Source organism: Cyprinodon tularosa, unplaced genomic scaffold (assembly GCF_016077235.1).
Source record: "Cyprinodon tularosa strain WSP-4 unplaced genomic scaffold, ASM1607723v1 ctg325, whole genome shotgun sequence".
NCBI lineage: Eukaryota > Metazoa > Chordata > Actinopteri > Cyprinodontiformes > Cyprinodontidae > Cyprinodon > Cyprinodon tularosa.
Genome location: NW_024039036.1, coordinates 410,133 through 432,074, shown reverse-complemented (window position 1 = coordinate 432,074; position 21,942 = coordinate 410,133). Strand labels below are relative to the sequence as shown.

Here is a 21,942-nt window from a genome sequence, read left to right as displayed (position 1 = left end):
TGAATGACAGCCTTTTACATCTCAGCCTTTTGAAGTTTTAATGAATCAGAAGAGCCTCATGGAAAATATTAAATAGTGCCCCTGTTTTCAGCTCAAACAAAAGAAATCTACTATTAAAGTTTTTTGTGTATGTGCTTTTTTTATTTCTAGTGAACCCTTTGTCCTTGTTCACATTATGTCATGACATACGCACAAAACTTATTAGATATGGTCCTTTGGGGCTTAATTTCTTCATTTGAGACATTGAAGGCATGAAAAGGAACTTATAGCAAGAGCTGCATATTAACCGGTTTGACAACGCCTTGTTGAAAGAGAATGGTGTGGCCTTGAAGGTGAAACAGACTGAGTGAAAACTTTCATAGTGAGTAAATAGGATAAATTAATATGTAATAGAAATCTAAATTGATAATGGGTATTAATTTTGATATTTCAGTGTGCATAGCTGATAGACGGCATTAAGATATAAATTACATTTCCTTTGTAGTTCCTTTGTCTTCTGTTAGCTAATATTAGTGATAATGCTCCTCTTTGCAGTCCTGTCAGCTTTTCATCAACGTGCTGGTTGAGTCTCCTTCTGTTGATTACCACACATCCCTGGCCCAGAATGCTCTGCAAGTGTGTCTGACCCACCCAGAGCTGCAGAACGAAATGTACTGCCAGCTGATCAAGCAAACCAACCGGCGGATACCGAACAACTACTCCCTCACCCAGGTCAGCTCAGTTATCCAAAATATAAAAGGAATACATTGATTTTGTTGATGGTGTAAACAAGCGTATTATGTGATCCTTTCTGCAGTGTTGGCAGCTGTTGTCGCTGTGTGTGGCGCTCTTCCTCCCACAGCAGCATTTCCTTTGGTACCTGAGGCAGTATCTTCAGCTTAGTGCTGACCCCAGGTGAAAACTTATACCATCACTTTGCAAACTACTATAAAGTCATTGAATCCAGTTTTTGGCCCTTTTTAAGCGATGTCATTTTTTACTCTGTGGTTTCTCTTACTATAAAGGACTGAGGTTGGGAAGTATGCTGTATACTGTCAGAGATCTTTGGAGAGAACGCTACAGAATGGAGAGCGGGAAGCGAAACCCTCCCGGATGGAGATAGTGTCCATCCTGCTTAGAAACCCCTATCATCACTCACTGCCTTTCAGCATCCCAGTTCACTTTATGAACAACACTTATCAGGTACCATGCACTTTTAAAATGCTTTCCAAATCATAATTCCTTAAAACTCTTCCCTGTTCTAACAGCATGGATTATTGATCAACACTGATCAGTCTATCTTGTTTTAAAATGGGTTGTGTCTTTGTAGCTGTGTATTTTCCACCTGTTTGTTCATCTGATACATTTTTACAGGTTATTTTAATAAGCAGATATTCTATCTGATTGGGACATTTCTGTTTATTTGTCTATGTGTTTGGCAGACAATTCCAAAAACATATATCCTTACCAATGAATAAGAAAATTGAATAAGAAAGAAAAGAACCACTTAATATAGATGCATGTATGCAGTTGCAGTTTGCATGCATCTTGTAGCCGAAGCACCACCACAAAGTTGACCCCTCAATCAGACATGTGCTCTGCGCAGGTTGTAGGGTTTGACGGCTCCACTACTGTGGAAGAGTTCCTAAACACACTGAACCAGCGGATCGGCATGAGGAAGCCCCAGCTAACAGGGTTTACACTCTTCACCGATGATCCGTCTGGTAAAGATCTGGAGCACTGCCTGCAGCCATCAGCCAAGGTAAGACCAATAAGTGTTGGACAGATGTGCACAAAAAATGTTTACTGTTATTTAAATAAATACCAGAAAAAACCAAGAAAATGAATATATGTGCGTGTAGAATCTATATCAAATAATTCTATAAATAACAAACTAGTCTACGATTGGTTATGACCATAGAAATAACTCCAACAGAGATAGTTTATAAATTTAACATCATTAATACATTTCAGTTTTTATTGATTAATTAGATAATTACCTTAATGAATCGTTTATTATGTCCAGATGATTTGTTTAAAACACCTCAGCATATAATTGGTTAATTAGCAAAAACTGGAAAAAGATAAAATCATGTTCTGCTACAAGGGAATTTGAAAAATAAATTAACTAAATTAAAATGATGAAAAAAATGCTTTTTCAGAAGAATGAATGAAAATTGTTTTGATTGTCATATTTATTTTGTCACTCTGGTTGGAATTTTATTTTAAGCTTCCCTATTTCTTGTGACTTTGCTGCTAGTACACATTGATTTCCTTGAAAGAGATAATTTTGTTCCAATATCATCTAATAAACTTGGGTGCTTCTGACTGTCAGTACAACATACTTTCCTGCTGTATTTGCATTTAGTGGAGTAAACGTCCACATATTTGATCATGTTCAAAAACAGTCAAAAAAGTTCTGGACCTCCATTTGGCAAATATTTTTTACTTCAGAGCTGCCATCTCCTGGTTGAAAGGACTAATGGAAGTTTTTAGAGTATCATTGTGTTGAAGCCATTGCTTTTTTTTTTCTTTAATACAACTTTATTTGTTTCTGCAAAGAACAATACAGAGCAACCATATTGCACTATAGGTATTCACAACAACCATTATTTACAGACATTTTCAACAAGTGTAAATTCACATTTTTACCATTCAAGTAAATGTACTCATTTTGTGCAAAACAATAAGGAAGAAAGACAAGAAAAAATAAAAATAAATTAAGATCATACATAGGGGTGGGTATTGCCAAAGAAGTCACAATTCAATTCGAATCACGATTCACAGGCTACGATACGATTCTATCACGATGCATCACAATACTTGAATTATTGCGATGCATTGCAATATTTTCACTGAACACTGTTAGAAAAAAATACAGCCATTACCAGTGGCTGACTGGCTGAGTATGATCTGGGTAGTGTCTTCCAATTGGTTTTGTTTTTAAAACCAAAATGCTTCCAAACATCGGATTTGAAATGTGATGGAGCCGGACAAAGTTTCTCAATCTCCTCCATGTTTTGTTTTTGAATGACTCGTCTCAGTATCCCGCGGCCGGAAATGCTTGTGACACAAGGCAGCGTGCGTCAACACATCCGCAGCGACATCTGCTGGACTGGAAGTTGTATTACACTTGTTTTTGGCTGATGTTCGCCAACCATTCATGCAGTTTTATTTATTCATTTTTTTTATTTATTAATAATCGATACTTGGCGTCAAGAATCGATGCAGTAGATCACGAAAATTAGAATCACGATGCATCATCATGACGATTATTTTGCACACCCCTAATCATACATCTATTAAACAAAAGTTAACGCTAGGGGGAAACAGCGCTCTAAATAATATTAAAAAGGACAAAGGCTTCTCAATTTTTGATTGCTTTTTTATTTTCTGATAATTGTATGGTGTCAATATGTTGTGTTGAAACCATGGCTGTTATCTATTTGCTCCAGATCTGTGATGTAATTTCTAAGTGGGAGCAGGCCCTGAAAGAACTGCATCCTGGGAAAAATGAAGGGACACGGATTGTTCGGCTAACCTACAAAAACAGGTTCATCTTTTATTCTGTCATGAAATCTTTTTTGAAAATATGGATATGGCCGATTGCTGTGATGGATCACAGGATGCTGCCCTTCTCTGCTCAGGCTGCGTTTCAGAGCTCAGGTTAAAGGAGAGACGGAGCGAGAGCGCCTCCTGCTGGTGTACCAGGTGAATGATGAAGTCCAGCGAGGCCTCTTCCCTGTGAACAAAGAGCTGGCTCTGGAGGTGGCTGCACTCATTGCACAGGTCTGAAAAGGATCATTTCATATAACGGTGATATATATAATGTCTCACATCAGAAATACGAACTTTCTGTTATTGTGATGTTATGAGATAGGAGAACAAAAATGTGCATAGTTTTAAAGCTGCCAAGTATGGCATGCTTTTAATTTCAGTCTCCCACCAGAAAGACACTTTGAGCTAAAATAGTCCATCAGATATTTGTATGTTTTGAAGAGTGGAAACATTTAGAATGTGGAGCATTATATTCAGAAAAATCTCTTTTTTTCTCCTTTTTTTTTACTTCAAACTCCACCCTAGTTTTACACGCATCTAAAGTCCAGTCATCTCTAAAGTTATTTTGGCTGAACCACTAACCCCAGTTCCAGAGGAGGAATTTAACTCCTGTATGTTTTATTGTCTTTAATCACTGTAAGACACGGGTCACCAACCTTTTTATGACTGGGAGCTACTTCATCGATACTCAGCCTTTTGGACGGGCATCCAGTACTGACCTATGAAATGGAGGAGTCAGTATTCACCTAATCTTCATAGATAATAAACATATTTCTATTGTTTATTTTCAATTATAATTTGCTTTTAGATATTTTTATTTTGAAATCCCTACAACCGCTTAAATGTTCTAAATTATTGATAAAAAAAAAAAACAATAAGAGGAGCAACATAAAATAAAATTTCAAACTTAGTCCACTGGTGAGATGCTCAGTAGACACCATGTGGTCCTTTGGTGCCCTTGGTCACCATGTTGGTGACTCCTGCTGTAAGAAGATGGACCCAGGGTGTAACTTCGATATTCGTTTTTCCACATAGTATAAATGTTCATAAACTACTACAACCACAGTTTAAACTATAAACAGTGGAATCAGACAGCAAACGAAATCCAGAAATGTCCTGACCTTATCCAGGTCACAGCTTTACAACTGTTGTAACTCCACTAGTGTCTCAGCTAAACCAATGAGCTAATAAACATCTAAAGTATCAATATTGTCAGTCCAACCTGCTATATATTCTCTGTGCGATGTTATTTTCTATTTTTCCCCAAAGCGGATGTGCTTTACTGTGTAATCGCATCTCTCTAAACCTGGTGTATTTCTCAGTCTGAGCTATGCAAGCCCTCTTGCATAAAACTTTCTCTTGTGTGTTCTTTTCAATTTCAATGAGAGCAAAATACGCTATATAAGATGACTGTTTAATAGTCTATAATGTAACTGATAACATAAAATAGTACTTAAAATAATTGTACATGGCTAAACATCGTGTGGAATGGAAACAAGTGTTTTGTTTTGTTAATTGATGATAAATTGACAAGTAGGAAAGGGGCAGGACAGTATAAGATGTATCTTCTACCTGCTCCTTTTCGAACAGAAAATATAAAATTTGCATGTCACATGGGCAAAATAATTAGTTTTATATTTTCATTCTTAAGTTTGTTTCATTCAATTTTTTTTCCTTTCTTTATTGTTTTTACTGTCTGTTCGAAATAAATAAATAAACAAATAAATAAATAAAAAAAAAATAAAATAAACACAACAACATCCTACAACACGATCTTCCATTGGATCAGATGCAAAAGGTTTGGGGTGCACCCTGGACAGGTTGCCAGTCTGTTGCAGGACAACACAGAGACACACAGAAACATACAACCACAATCTAGAGAAGCCAATTCACCTAACAGTCATGTTTTTGGACTGTTGGTGGAAGCCGGAGTACCTGGAGGGAAGGCATATATGCACAGGGACAACATGCAAACTCTATTCAGAAAGACCCCGGGATGGGAATCAAACCTGAAACCTTCTTGCTCCATGGCAACAGTGCTGCCATCTGTGTCATCTTGAGGCCCACCTTTGTATTGTCTTTCCGCCAAATTTTAATTTCAGCTGAAAAAAACTGGAACTGTGAAAAGAACAACATTCTTTCAGGGTATTTTTGAAGGTTCTGTCCAGGTGATAGCCCGTTTGGTAATAGAACTGCCACTGAGCACAGGGTAGTGATGTAGAGGGCATTACTTTTTCATGGGGGCACCAAACGAAAAAATGAAACAAAAAACTGGGAAATGGTTCATCATTTGACAATCATATTTAGAGAATCAAAAAGGCATCTGAAACACTGGAAACCTTATATGGACCAGATGAAAAAATGTGATCATATCTCAATATGACTTAAAGCTGCAGTCTGTAACATCTGTAACATGGAGTGTGAACCGGTAAGAGCGATAACACTCGCCTCCAAGCAGCTAGATATAAGATGCTGGTTATACCGAAGTTTGCCGTGTAAGCAGTTGTCGGCAGGGGCAGTAAGGGCAGTTTCTCTTTCGCTGGTGGCTGTCGCTCCGGCATGACTTCCACACGCGTCCTACTGACTGCGGCAGCCGGGCGCTGCGGCAGGTTAAGCGGCGAGAGGGAGGGGGCGGGATTCAGCGTGTGTGAGCTGTGATTGACACTCCATCAGACGCTCCTCTGGCTGTGATTGGTTGTTTTGACTCTTCCCGAATTATTCTTTCCAGATTGAAATACAGGCAGTAGGCGGTACCAATTGAAGCAGTTTTTTTCACAGGTTACATATCACATGTACTGCTGTCTGGGCATAGGGACAGTTTTAGCCAATAATACAAAAAAGTGATTTTTAAAAACTTACAGACTGCAGCTTTAAGCTCAAATTGCGACCGCTTCATTTTTCCATTATTGTAAAGAAAAAAAACTTTAAAAAATAAAAAAAAAAATGTCCAAGGGACCCATCAACAGTTTCTATACCATTACATGTGATAATTTATTTATCATAAATTTATTTCGTAATATGTCTTTACCACAGGGGCCACAACAGGGTCTAGAACCACCTAAGGTAGCGGTAAAGTAAAGCAAGGTACATTTTTCCTAAAGGTTTTTTAACATGACCCTAGTTTATGAAAAGGCCATTCAAAAAAATGTTTTTTATCCAAAGCTACATTAATGTGAGGGGGAGGTTCATGTCCATTCCACGCTCAATTTCTGTGACAGCTTGGTTGTTATTTTTTAAATATCCTCAAATGTTTCTGTTTTCCTTTAGGTTGAACATGGTGATTATGAGCGAACTGGTGTTTCCTCTCCTTCTGGCTCCCCTCACTCTAAATCGCAGCTAATTCTTCTGCAAGCCTTGGAGCGCTTCTACCCAAAACGCTACAAGCAGGACTGCACCACGGAGCAGCTGAGGTCAAACAAACATCATCCCTTCAGTGGACATGATGCTTTGCTTTTATTAGGTTTATGGTGCAATGAAACAAAATGATGAGATTCATTACACTGGAAAAACAATCTAGAAATTAGTAAAATGTCTTAAATTAAGTGTATTTACCATTACTTTTAGTAGGTAAATGAGGTAGTTTGCGAATGGAATGAGTATTTGTACTCTTAAAATAAGATAATTAGATAACATGCACTTCAAATAGGACAATGCATTTGTGTTTTCTTATTTTAAGTGTAAATTGTCTTCTTCTATTGGCAAAATGTCTTTTTTACCTCCTTAATCCAAGAACAAATGTAAAATTTTTTTCCAGTGTAGGTGATGTTTGTTCTTTTCTTCTTTCAGGGATCTTACTGAGCGTCTGGCCTCCAAGTGGTCGATGCTTCGTGGCTGCAGTGCATCTGAATGTGTGAGAATATATTTGACCGTGGCGAGAAAATGGCCTCTGTTTGGGGCCAAACTCTTCAGCGCCAAGGTATGGTTTTCAGTCTCTTCCTTTCTATCGCTGTTGTTGGGATGAAATCTTTTTTGTCAAGCAAGTAGGTGTTATATCTGACAGGTATATATTTCTATCAACAGCCTGTGCCTCCTTCTCCTGTTGACCAGAGACAGGTGTGGCTGGCAGTTAGTGAGGATGGACTGTGTGTGCTGGATGCTACGATGGTGAGCTTGAAGCTTTGTGGGGAAAAAAACGATATCTAGCTCATTTAACACTCGAGGAATTCTCCCTTAGGTGACATCTGAAGGCTTTTTACTCTAAAGCTCAAAAACGGATATTGGTTGTTAAAGCTATGCTGCACAACTGGTTCAGCCACAACTGCAGAGCTGCCTTGACCCTTTGGCCTGAGATTTTTATTTTTGTCAAGAGCCAGAAGTCCAAAGGAAAATAAAATGGTCTGCCTCAGATTTGACAAACTTAATCCTGACAGACGGCAGTTCCCAACATGTAAGCTCTCGTAATGCAAGCTCTGTAATTTTCTACAGCCTGTGTTGATGTGTTTCATTCCTCGGTCTGGCTCACTGTGCGGCTAGTCGTTTCAGAAGAGCAGAGACACAGAAATGTAGTGAAAACTGTTTCACACCGTTATGCTATGTTAAGCCCACAAAAAAGCCAAAATTGAAGGGATTTTCCGTGGGAAACCCAAACATACACTATGGTTATGGTTTTCTACTGTTTTTATTTTATTATGTTGCAGCACACCTTGTTCACATACCCCTACCATTCAGTAATCACATTTGGTGGGTGCCAGGAGGATTTTATGGTGGTCACCAGCCAGCAGAGAGAGTCTGGAGCTGGAAAGAAGAATGTAGAAAAGCTGGTTTTCGCAATGGATAAACCAAAGGTACGTTTTCTGTGTGCATCAGAGAAAAGTTCAAGAGAAATTATTAAATGAAATGTTTTTGTTAATATCTTAAAAACATCTTCTCAGCTGGTAGTTTTTTTTTTTCTTTTTTAAATGTAAAGAAACTTGAGTGATATATATTTAACAGTTTATTAGAAAGTGCCTTAAATCTTCAAGATTAAAGTTGTTTTCTGCTAAATTGATATCGTATCACATTTGAAATGTTTGTATAGTAACAACCCTAGTACCAAGATGTGAAGAGAAAAAATGTACCAAAAACTTTCAAAATAACAGAATGTATGAACAGGATGCAGTGCTGCATTCAGACTGTTGTTCTGCAGGTGAAATCATATCATTCAGAAAGACGGAAAGCTTTTAAATGATGCAGTTAAACAGTTTGCAGTGTATTTTCTGCAACACAGCCTCTGGTAATGCAGACTATGGAAGGGAGGGTGCAATCAGAACTGACAAAACACTGGATGGCTGCACTTGTCAAAATGTTCCTCTATGTTTTAGCTCATTTTTTGCTTCTTCCTAATAGCGTTGTTGTCAAGACCAAACCAACCAAGACTATGGGCTGGATCTATCAAAGGTTTGCATGTATAAAAACGTGAGCTATTTCACTGCGCACGCTAAAAAATGTACAAACTGATCTATCAACAGCGTGCTAAAAGGATTTGGTCTTTAAAACATGCTAAATAGCGCCTCTTATCCATTTAGTACTTTTTCTGCAATGAATATGCAATATGGGGCGTTTACACGCAAAAGTGCGTCTTGTGGGAGGAGAACATGTAAATATATTAATTTAGCACTTATTTTTTTGGAGGGGGTGGGGGTGTCACTGTAAGATTAAAATTTCTTAATGCACTAGTTTGCACAAACTACAAACTACTTTGCCGCAAACCACAAAACGCGCAAAACCATCATTTAAATAGGGCGTCTCCAACAGTTTTGCACCTGCCACCAGTTACGCAATCGCTCTTGTTAAATCACCCGCAAACCATGGTTCAGCCCCTTGTGCAAAATTCCAGTTTGCGAGCGCAAATTACTGCACACAAAATTGGATCTTGATAAATCTGGCCCTATATAGTACCGGGACAAGGCCTCTATAGGTCTTAGCATTGTCTCTGTACTCCTTGGTCTCGGTTGGTGTGGTCTTAACTACAACACTACTTCCTAAGGAGGTTTGATGGTTTCTTGTTCAGCTCTGTACACCAGGAATGTAGAAACCAGCAATAGCACATTGTAATTCAATTCTACAAACTGATCCGACAAAAACTAAAAGTTATGTTCTATTTATTGTTGATCAGATTCACTTAAGCTGATTAGTGGGTCATAACTTCCACCTGTGGGGCCAAATGAATAACGGGATGTAATGTATGAAAGAACAGAAAAGGTGGTTGAAAAAAAGGACATTTAAGATAATTTGCTTAAAAATTGAGTGACAAAATGTTTAAATATTAGTTGAAATATTGTCTGTTTAAGGTGAGGAACGGGTTTTTAAAAGAAAGGATAGAGAAAAAAACAGGCTTAGATCTGATTTTATACCTCTCTTTGTAAATGTAGAGGATAGATTTCCTTCTTTTAGTGTGGAGAATGTCAGTAGAGCTTAAAGACAGGGTCATGTTACCCCTCAAAAATTTGTGAAAACAATTTTTTTTGTTTTTGTTTATTTTAATATGGTGGGCAGGAGGTCAAACAAACATTCATTATGCTCCAATGCTGTAAACTTTAGTATAATAAATAAATGTAAACATTTCTTTCAAGGAAAATTTGGATCATGGCCAGAGAGATAATTGGTCATAGCCTGCAACGCATGTTTCAGCGTGGTGCGGTGCCTGGCAAACAAAGCAGCAGGTGTTTCTCAGGCCATGGATCCCAAACGGGAAAAAAAGGCAGATAGCTGATAAGAAAACAGGATTCAAAGAAGAATGTACTGCATCATTTGCTTTCATTATCAATGCAGAAAGATTGCCTGTATTTTTGCTTTGTAATGAGAGTTTGTCAAAAAATAAAAAGAGTAATTTGGAAAGGCATTTTCAGTGCAGACATGCTAAATAAGCAGCCGATCACCAAGTTGGGAGTGAGAGGAAAAAGTGTGATTGTAGAACTTCTGGATAAATTAGAGAAGAGCAAAGAGAGATTTAAGAAGTGGATTGCATCTCCAAACTCCACTTCTGCTGCTATTTTTTTTTGCAAGCATAGAAAACCATCCAGAGAACAAACAGGTAGCGCTCTGATGCATATATGTGAAATTTCTTCCATTTTTCCCCCCAAATCATAAAAATAAAAATAACACTAAGGAACGCTGATATAAAGGATGTGTGATTCCGGGGGTTAGAGAGCACTGCCTAGATGGATGTCAGTTACTGCTTGGATCCTCATAAACTCCTCCCAACAGAAACATGCTCACCAACAAAAGATTCCTTAATCATGTTTCTATAATTTAATCAACGCAACAAAACCTAACACCTAAACTGTGCGGTGTAGGAAGCGGTGCCCTGTGAATTCCATGCTGTGAGAGTGTTCACTTCTCGTCCATCACCTCGTGCTACTATGTGACATTTGCTCCAGGATAAACATTTAATCATAAATGCTTAGTTTATATTTCAGCCCACATAGTCCTTTTTTATAGTGGGCTAATACACATATAAGACTTTTACATTTTTGCGGCTGCAGACAAATTTGTTTGTTTTGTTTTGTTTTTTTTTTTGGTCTAATATGGCTCTTTGAGCAGTTTGGGTCGCCGACCCCTGCTCTAGGCAGGAGTAAGAGAGTTTCTCAAGTTTTTATAGTCTCAGAAAAAAAGTGACATGCCACCTCCCTGGACTCAAATAAAAAGCTTTTGTGTCATAATCTTAAAGTGATTAGATCAACTGTGATCCATCTAATTTTTTCTACTGTGATTTTGTCTCAGATATTGGAGCTGACTCTGCTGATGGCTAGCTACATAAACCACTGGAACCCAACTGTCCCATCAGCTCCCCAACAGCCCCTCGCCCACTGGGATGTGGACAGCCGGCACTTTCCTGCCATGAACTACACCACTAAGGGCCCAACCCTACTGTAGGAGAGGCTTCACGGCTCCACTTACCATCGGAGTACACTGGGCTGCACCACATCCTGGTTTTATGTTTTTATTATCCAACAGAGACTGTCTTTTTTTGGTTCTGAGATTAAAAGTAGCTGGATTAGTCCTACTAAACCATCAAGCTCAGCTTTTATTTGTTTTATTTATTTTGGACATTTGAGGTACTATTAGATAACCTGGCATAACCCAGATTGTGTTGAATTCAAATTGAACTACATCAATCAATCTGGGAAGCAATTCTTTGAGCTCAGAGGTTACCTGCTTCTCATGTCGAGCTTTTAGCCAATCAAAGCTGCAGTAGCAGCTGAGAAGTTTCAAATTCTGAAATAGTTTTACGGAGTTAACTGATGAGTCAAACTTATACCAAATCCAGTCGGTAAGAACATCCAGCCAGCCATCTTCTCCCGCTTAGTCCTGTCAGGGTTGCGGTGGGCCGGCGCCTATCTCCGTCAGTCAATGTGCGAGAGCCGGGGTGAACCCTTGAACGGCCGGCGCTCTGTTGAAGATTCTTTCCATCCACAAAAGGCACAAATCGTCTCCTTTTGCTTGTTTTTATAGAGAAGGTATTCCAGTTGAAACTGGTGCAGCCATGTTTGTTTTGCTTCAGAATTATGCCGCTGGGTGACGTGTTGACGTCATACATGTCAGTGCTTTTTATTGGCCTGAGACATTTCTGCATGGAGGCCAAACACATCTGTTGGCTTCTGGCAAGATGCATTTTCAGGAGTTTGTGAGTTTACAAATCTTGCAACAGTTGATCTTGCTTGCAAGGTAAACTGTTAGTCACAGACCTCTAATATTTCTGTCCTTGTAGATATTTACCATGAAAAACATGGATGTGACCAACAAAATTTGATTTGATTTATTTCAGGTACTGCTTGAACATATAGGCCAAGTGGCATGTGCTTGTAATAGTTAAAGGCATTTATGTTTCTTTAACTTTTCCAGATTTCTTCATGTGGCAACTTCAAGCTATGTGATTTTTTTTTTTTCTATAGAGCAACACAAATGGATTTATAATTGTGAATCATCTAAGCTTTGAGCCCAAACCAAGCAGGCAAACAGCAGTGCTTTAACCATGACTAATAGAACCAGATAGACGAGGGTGTTTGTTGCTGTGCAGCTGATAGAAAAAACAGATTTGTTTTTCAATGATCTGATGCAACTTATGCAGTATTTTAAAGCTACAGTGTGTAATTTTCAGCGACATCTAGCGGTCAGACTGCAGACTGCAGCAACATGAACGTCTCCCCCCCCCACCGCTTCTCCCCCCCAACAGTACGGCGAGCGTTACGGGACAAAATGTCTTCCACGACGTCCGCATCACCTACCTTCTCAAGTGATGAGGTTTGTTTACATAGATAATTTTACAGATAGTATTTCATTAGTCTGTGTAGGGTATAGATTTCATGTAGACTTTAGATAATAAATATACCCGTTGTTTTTTCTACGTCGTTGTGACGTTTTGGTGAGCTGCTTTGCATGGTGATATAAACAAACGAAGTAATTGTAGTCATTAGTTTAACAGCGAGATTGTGTTCGCTGGAAGAATATATATTCCCCGTTTACAGAGTCCAAGTCTTGTTTGTGGCACGGGGGTTACAAGGCGAGGAAGAGGGCGAGGGCGTGCAGCTAGGGCCAGGCGAGAGAGGGGAGCCAGCGGGGTGACTAGAGCAGAGGAGGAAAGGCTTGAAGATCTCCAAAGGAGCCGGAGAGAAGTAACCGAGGTATATATCCAGAAAATTATTTTACAGAAAATTACTGAATCATTACCTGTGAAACGTCAGGGACGTTGCTGAATAAGTATACTGGAGAGTAACAGCATCATCACGCAGCATGTTATTGTTTTAGACAGGTCTGAGCATCCTGTACTCCAAAAACTGCAGTGATATTAGACAATTGTGTGTGTAGGATTAATTACCTGTCCAAGAGAAAACTGGCAACTTGAGCGTCACTTTGAAAACCTTTTTCCTCCATCAGTGACTTCCATCGTGGAAATGCCGTGCCAATGTTGATCCGTGTTTTTTGTCGTTTCTTGTCACGCTTGCGTTTATTCTCGTCGTGTTTCCGCTTCTTAGATGACGGGGGTTCGGTGTCCGCCGCTTTTCGTTGTGATACAGAGTAGGCATGATCCTCCATTCGTCTGATGTTTGGCCAAACAGTTTGCAAAGTCACTCACGCCTGCCGCCTTGTTGACCTTTCTTGTTACTGAAGCGCAGTATACCTGCTTCTTCTTCTTCTTTGGTTTCAGGCAGACTAAACGCTTCTCAGGCATAATACTGCCATCTACTGTTCAGTACCGTCTCAGTTCATCTCTCTCAACTTGCCGTAGTTATTTTCGAGCGTAATGGGAGATCTCGCAATCGCTAGTTTGTTGCCTCTGCGCTTGCCGTAGCGCAAAGATGTCTGCCTCCATGGCTGCGAGACCCGCTCCTATGTAATTATAAATAAAAGGCAACGCAAATATTAAGGCTAAGAGGCTGAGCTCGTAGATGATGATAAATAACATAGTTATGTATAATATATTAAATTTCTGACTTTATATGCCTGTAATTATTACACACTGTAGCTTTAAATGCAGTTTCCATAGTTCCATTTTTTGTGTAGAAGAATTGTCTTTTTCCAATTTCTTCATTTTTTATTTACTTCATTTTTTATTTTCTGTTTACTTGCTATTTAAATGCTTCCAGGTAATATTAACTGCAAGGTGAAACAGCACTGATTTTTTTAGATATTTAAAGTTCACTTCCGCTTACTGGTTTTTCAGGCTAACAAAAACACCTTTTAAAAATGGTTTACCAATCCAGAAATAATGTTAACGTTTTGATTGGTGAAATATCTTATTTAAGACTTAAAATTAATATTTTAGGGCTAGAATTTGAGTCTGCCATGTTCTATTTTTAGTTGAGGCTTCATTCAAAACTTGGTTGGAAAGACTTGAGACTTGGGAAAAAAAATCACTCATTCCACCCCTGCTTTAAACCCATATTTGATTACACCTATTAACAATGTTTCCTAAACTTCTGTATTATTATTATTTTTTTTATGTCAGAGTAAAGGAGTCCTTGCAATTCACGCTATAAGATGCTTATTTTGAATTTTTTTTTGTGAAAACCACACATCGATTTCCCTCTGCAACACAATATACATCACTTTGTGTTCATCTAGCATGAAAAATCTCAATAAAACATGCAGGTTTGTGGATGTAGTGTGACAAAATGTGGAAATGTTTAACAAGCAGCAATACCTTATGAAAGGTACTTTGATTATGTGTCCTATACACATTGAAGTGGTTTTATTTTGTTACTGTAATAAAAGTCACACTTAGGTTATTGTAGATGGAGGTAATCAGAACAATTTTTAAGCTTTTATGAACTGTCTGTATTTTACAAATTATCAACAGGAGCAGATTTAGCTTTGTTAGTTATTTTCTTTTCTCTTAAGAATCTATGTTTAAATAAAAGTTTCCTTAGTTGTCAGATCTTGCAAAATTAAATGGACTGATGATTAAAGGTTATAGACCCTGGATGAGAACTATTTGCCAGCTACTTGCTATACAGAGCATAACCTGTGAAGTGTTCCTGTGCTGCAGTGACCAATACTCTCCGTTATAATCCCGGTTTGTACAAAGAGCTGTCAAACATTTGGAAGACTTGAACTGCTTTGGGTAAACCACTTTTTTCACTTTTGTTACTGTTTTGTTAATTTATTTGATCAGTGATGATTTGGGACTCTTGAAAATTTACCTTTTCTGTTGGTTTGTATTGTTTTTTTTTTGTTATGCTGATTGTGCACATGTGAGGTAATAAACTAAACGGTACGATCCCTTAACTTTGACTTGATATCTTTTTTATGTTTTTCAAAAATAAATTCTGCTCTCTTATTGATCTTTCTTTTATTTACTTTATTTATTGACATTTCTGTGTAACAAAATTAGAAAATTATACATTATTCAGGGTTCGTACACCTTTTCCAAAGTCAAAATCAAGCACTTTTCAAGCACTTTCAAGATCCATTTTAAAACTTTTTCCAGCACCTTACACCACCGTAAATTACATACCAATACATAGTCAAAATTATTACTCTCATGATCAAAGAAAATTACTCCTCTCCCATGGCGTAGTAATATAACCAACCAGAGGGTGTCGCAATTCAGTATTATCAGCCGTAGAGTTATCATTGCTGTTTTATACAGAGCCCCCTAGGGGACATGGGGAGTTTTTTTTTCTTTTGCGTTACCTCGCAAAACCTTTTGCGAAAGTTTTGCGTTCCCACGAAAAACTTCTTGCATGAGAACGCAAAACCTTACTTCGGCCAAGTTAGAAAGATATTCACAGATTCAGACTTCCAGGATCAATAATTCTCGTTGTTGAAACCCAAATGGCGCCTCTTTCATGTCCTGATAGCACAGACCATGTATTAAAAGAATCAAAAAGCTTTATTTTCAAGAAAAACGAGCCGTTCTCCGAGCTGGATGTATTACATTGATCTCTAGTGCGATCACCAAGAGCCCATTGGTGTGTGTGGTGATTTTGGAGTCTCTGCACTTTATGGCAGTGGAGTTATTGATTTTTATTTGCAACGTTTTGCTGTTGTTTTACCATTTGCAGACGGTCCCTAACCATTCGCCTGGCCGCTGCCTGTGCATAGAGATCAATGTAATGCATCCAGCTCGGGCGAGGTAACGCAATACTTTTGCGAGGGAATGCAAAAGAAAAAAAAATTCCCCATGTCCCCTAGGGGGCTCCGTAGTTTTAAGGTCTGGGCCTGGCAATGAATTAAAACTTCGGCTTTTTTTTTTTTTTTTTGGAACGTTGGCGAGGCGGTAGAGTGAGTTTGGCGAGGCGGCCGCCTCGCCAAGATAGTGCTGTGGGAAACGCTGCAATACTAACATTACATTATCACACCGTACTCTCAGTCACTCAGTAACTTAGCCTGTGAATTCCTAGCTAGCAGTTACTAGCGTAAACAAATAGGCGCTAACGTTAAAGTGTACCAGGCTACTTCAGTTGGCTTACTTTAAAGTCTATGACTTACCCTTCATGTGACTCAAGAGCGACTTTACAAAAGGCAACTCGTGGGGTTTGTCCCCGTTTAATCCATAATTTGTATTTTTCATCTTCCAGCCAACGTTCATTGAAACGACAACCTCCCGGCATGGTGCAGTAGTGGTTTCATGGGGGCGGAGTCACACATGGAAATAGACTGGCAGATCGCAGTCACACATAAGCGAGCAAGTTTCATTTTTGGGCTCTCCAACATTTTATTTCTCCATTTAATAAACACACGATTCAGTTAGATAGGTATTTGTTGCGACAGAAATAGTTACAATTTCAAGCATTTTCAAGCATTTCATCCAAAATATAAGCATTTTTCAAACCTTGAAAACACAATGTCAAAATTCAAGCATTTTCAAGGATTTCCAGCACCCGTACGAACCCTGATTATTAATTGCAGTAACATAATATTTTGAAGAATGTATAAAAACAGAAACTTTTGTTTTAACCCCTGTTAGGAGATAATTGTTTTCATATAAGTCATAGATGACACAATAGTTGGAACATCTGAAAATCTTTATTTTTTACTTTTTAAGCTTACCAGATTTCCTTGGACAATATAATGTGTTAGTAAAATAAACCCATAAAGATACAGATGCCCATTTCTGTTACACACAGATCACTAGGCCAAATAGTGAACATCTCACCATGGAGGGGTGAAAGGTACAGAGAAAATCCCCAAAGCTCTTTTTTTTTGTTGTTGAAAAGTTGCAATGAAGTCCAAAGGTAATCCATCTTATGAATAATGCTAGAATACAAGCTTTTCTGCTATACAATAAAAAATGTAAAAACATTAAATTTGCAACATCTATGGAGAAACCGAAGCAAGGTTTTTATTAGATAATCCCCAAGGTGAGGTTTTCTGCTGGATTTGGCACCTCATACATTGTCAGATACAGTGACTGACTGTGATGCTGTGGGTCTGTTTCTCTTTCAAAGGCACCAGAAACATCACAAAAAGAGTTTCTAGACTTATTCCTACTGAAAAGCCAAGGAAAAGAGCTCCACAATAAGTCCAGGACTTTGGAAGTTTGCTTCTCAAACTGTAGTACAGTACAAGTTACACTCGAGGTACTTAAGGCATCCTATGTTTTACTAAAGAGTTTTGATATGAATTGTTTGCAACGTACTATAATCACCAAAATGTATGAAGGTTACTAAAAATATAAGCTCATTATGTTAGCTCTTTCACACATTGTAGCATGTTGATGAGGCAGACTGTTCTTGTGAGATAGATTTGAAGCACAGCTGTCAGTATAAATTACATTCAAAGTGGCCATGTTGGATATTTTGAGGTCAGGTTGTTAAGGAATCTTTTTATTTTCCTGATTAATTTCCAACTTCTACAGCGATTTCGGTAATTTATCAAACTCGGAAATTAAAAAAACCAGCATAGGACACACCATTCAATGTCTTAAACTGGTAATAGATAAAAAAAAAAAAAAAAAATCTCCTTTCTTAAGGGTCTAAATCATAAATGTCTCACATATTTTTAGTACTATTTTAAGGAATCATTTGTCAAGATTGTAGTACTTGGGAAATGTATTCAACATCTGAGATCCACTGGTCTAGATATATTGTTTACCTGAGGAGTCAAATATCATGTTACAGGATCACAATGAAGCGTGTTGATGATGTGTGAGTAATAAAATAAATTCCTTTTTAATAGGGATGCACGATATAATCTGCCCCCTATCGGTATCGGCCTTAAAACTGAATATCGGACATCGGCCACCCCACCGATATTTAACCCGATATTTGATCAGCTTCTGAGTTTCTAAAGTCTAAAAAAATAAAAATAAAATACTACTTCTTCTTCTTCCTCAAAAACTTCTTTTTTACAGACTTAAAAACTTCTAAAGACGAGGGAAAAAATATTGATACATTAAAATATCACAATATCTTCATATGCTGATATATTGCCATTTAAAAACACCATATCAATCTCTTTTACTAATGAAATATTGCTATATGTCATCGTTATGCTACGAAATCCCCTGAAAATTCACCAAATGTTGCCATATTTTTATATGTTGATATATTGACGCGGTATCGATCTATTTTACTAACAAAATCTCACAAGAATTTGCAAAATATCACGAGAGTTTGTAACGGAACGATGAAATTTCACAAGATTTTGAAAGTAAAATAGATCGATACCGCGTTTTTAAAAATCTATTTGATATCAGCATATGAAAATATATTTGAGTATATTATTTTTCAAAGTGTCAGAAATGGAGAACAAAACTGCTATTTTCAATGACTACTTATTTTTGTCCAGCTTTAACATCAGTATCGATATCGGTTATTGGCTACATGAGTTTTAAAATATCGGCATATCGGATATCGGCCAAAATCCCAATATCGTGCATCCCTACTTTTTAACCTTTTAACCCTTTTTGTAAGTGGCTGAAACTTAACGGGATCTCTTACAGGTGTCATATTGAACAATCATCTCTTCATGCAAAAACTTTTTCAACAATATATTTAAAACCTCAGCTACTTTATTAACTGTATTTATTTATAAATAACTAGAGTTTGTAATGATTTAAACCCATTATAAATGTACTTTTGATCATGGAAGAATTGTGTAACATTTTCTTAGTTTAAAAAGCGGCACTTTTTTTCCCCTTTGTCTGTAAACACTAAAAAAATCAAGAAATGTAATGATCCTTATAGGGAACAAAATGTCTTAAACTGATGATTCTCATTCTTTTATTTCATTAACTGAATAATTACCCTGTGTGCTAGTAATGCAGAATTTTTATTCACGTTTAAATGGAACCAAGGCTGGACTCAGCAATGTTCCGCTATTTCATATTCAAGGTCAACATGGTAATGGCATTTTCCTGCCAGATTTAAGCTGTAAATGCCAGATTTTTATAGCTTGTCTGAAACTCTTGTTGTTCATGAGTTGCTGACTTATATAAAGGGAAAAACTCATCATAGGGCTCACTGCTGAATTTGTGCTGCATTCATCCCTCACCAACAAAGAGAAAGTTTCTCCATTCTTCCAGGCTCAAATGAAGCAGTTCAGACCACATGCTTTACAAGCATTTAAATACATTTTTCATATATTATAAAAGATACTGTATTATAGATGGGCTTTTGATTTTTATTGTAAACTTTTATTGCATTTTTCTGGTTCTTTGGCATTATTGTCCTGTATGAGTAATGGGAACTGAGAGTCTATTTTTAGCCACCGTGGCTTATTTAAAATATTTAAAACCACTAAGGAAAAAGACTGAGAAAAGTATGGGTGCTTACAGTGGACTGTTAAGCATGATAGTTTACTCATACTCATACTCAACAGACCAGCATCATGCCTATTATGTTACTCAAAATGAGTAATTAAGTTAATTTGTATATTCCTGCCACATATCCTTCTTTGTTGTTAAGATGCACTTAATTTAAAAGAAAAACTATGAAAAAATCCAAATATCTAAAGCTACAGTGTGTAATAATTACAGGGATATACAGTCAGAAATGTAATATATTATACATAACTATGTTATTTATCATCATCTACGAGCTCAGCCTCTTAACCCTAATATTTGCGTTGCCTTAGAATTCGTTATTTATAATTACATAGGAGCGGGTCTCGCAGCCATGGAGGCAGACATCTTTGAGCTACGGCAGCGCAGAGCCAACAAACTAGCGATTGCGAGATCGCCAAAACGTCACAACGATGTAGAAAAAATAACGGGTATATTTATTATCTTAAGTCTACATGAAATCTATACCCTACACAGACTAATGAAATACTATCTGTAAAATTATCTATGTAAACAAACCTCATCACTTGAGAAGGTAGGTGATGCGGACGTCGTGGAAGACATTTTGTCCCGTAACACTCGCCGTACTGTTGGGGGGGGAGAAGCGGTGGGGGGGAGATGTTCGTGTTGCTGCAGTCTGCCCGCTAGATGTCGCTAAAAGTTACACACTGTAGCTTTAACCTAATCAAGTATTTTAAGTTGAAAATAAGGCCTATGAATACACAAACTAGTCAAACCAGAAAATAAATTGGTCGGCTACCCGTTTGTGTAAAATTGCACGTTAAGCTTTTTTTCAGGCAACAAAACTATTTTCTCAGTTTTACTTTTTTCATTATTTTTATTCCACTAACATAACTCTGCCACCCAAACAATGTATTCTACTAGTTTCATGTATTTGTAAGTAATTTGAAGAAAAGTTTGTTAAACTGAGGAATTTTTTCACGTGGGCCTAATTTTGTTTGTAATGTTGGTCACCAGATTGGTGGCACACTGCTATGGGTTAGCAGCTGATTCTTTGTATTCACTAGTAGTTGTGTTGGCGATAACAGCACTACAAAGCTGATCTCACAAGTGCTTTGGTGAAGACCACAGCGAGGCCTTTCTGACCTCTCTAATCCCAGAATTTAAAGGTTGTCCCTGGTCAACCCTGCTCTGTGGGGACAAGGGTTGTTTCATCTTTAAGGACAATGCTTAGTTTGAAGAGAAATGGGATTGACACTGGTGGTTCATTCTGATCTTAATATTCAATCAAGTTGCCCCCAGCAATGACATCACTTTTTTGCAAGTGGCATTTGGCGAGTTTTTCAGTATGATCCATGAATGAATTTACTCAGAAAAGTATAGAGGCTTTATTTCCACAGAGAATTCTAACAACCCAACATTTTAACCAAACAAAAATGTTATGTTTTTACATTTGAGAGCCTCACTGGTGAAGATTTTAGCCATCATTCAACTTTTTCATTGCTGATAAATTAACCTTTAATAGCTTTAAATGCCACCTTTCCCTAAATAACTTTCTGAATCGGGATAACATGATTGAGACGACTTGACTGGAAAATCCAATAGAAGCTTCCCTACAGCGGCAAAGATTATGAACAGGAAATTGGTAAAATGAATTATCTTATTTAGTAAAGGATCCACACATGTAGTTATATTAGGTAAAGAAGCGAGAATGTATAATTTAGTCCAGCTGCGCAGCTGCTTTCTAAATTCAAAATAAAAACTTATTTTTAACCTAGTGAAATTTGATGCAGGTAAGCCGGCAGATTTAGAAACAGCTTCTTCCCCACCGCCATCAGACGACTGAACTGTTGAGAAAACTCTAAATCAAGTCACAGACTCTGCATGACTGATAACACCAAACCGAAACACTACATCAATGCACCATATATATTAATGCTCTGAACTTCCATATCAATGCAGTTATTTTTTTGATCACTGCTGCACTTAAAGAAATGGAAATGTCATGAAAGCTGTAAAAAGAAAAAATTTGTTTGTATACACTCTGTGTACAATGAGTCATACTATTTGAAATACAACCAAGTGCATCTGTTACGTTCCATAAATGTAATTTAAAGTTAATAAAATAATTTAAGAGCTCATTGTGGTTATTTTTTATTTATTTTTTGTCTCTAGAACAGGGTCTGCAAGACAGTTTTATCTTATGGAAACTTCTTTGCATTTTAATGAGGGCTCAT

General features: G+C 37.5%; 1 protein-coding gene across 5 annotated transcripts in view; it reads left to right on the top strand.

Annotated features, from left to right (window-relative positions):
- plekhh1 (pleckstrin homology domain containing, family H (with MyTH4 domain) member 1) overlaps positions 1-12,597 on the top strand; it is a 53,890-nt gene extending 41,293 nt beyond the window's left edge. For all 5 annotated transcript variants that reach the window (XM_038293382.1, XM_038293379.1, XM_038293381.1 and 2 more), the window contains exons 20-30: positions 535-711; positions 797-894; positions 1,005-1,182; positions 1,586-1,741; positions 3,435-3,532; positions 3,627-3,768; positions 6,805-6,947; positions 7,324-7,453; positions 7,558-7,641; positions 8,175-8,321; positions 11,239-12,597. In XM_038293382.1, coding sequence (XP_038149310.1) covers positions 535-711; positions 797-894; positions 1,005-1,182; positions 1,586-1,741; positions 3,435-3,532; positions 3,627-3,768; positions 6,805-6,947; positions 7,324-7,453; positions 7,558-7,641; positions 8,175-8,321; positions 11,239-11,391 — 1,506 coding nt within the window. In that variant the 3' untranslated portion in view covers positions 11,392-12,597. The remainder of the gene's footprint in view (positions 1-534; positions 712-796; positions 895-1,004; positions 1,183-1,585; positions 1,742-3,434; positions 3,533-3,626; positions 3,769-6,804; positions 6,948-7,323; positions 7,454-7,557; positions 7,642-8,174; positions 8,322-11,238) is intronic.
- Positions 12,598-21,942: the final 9,345 nt, after the last annotated feature.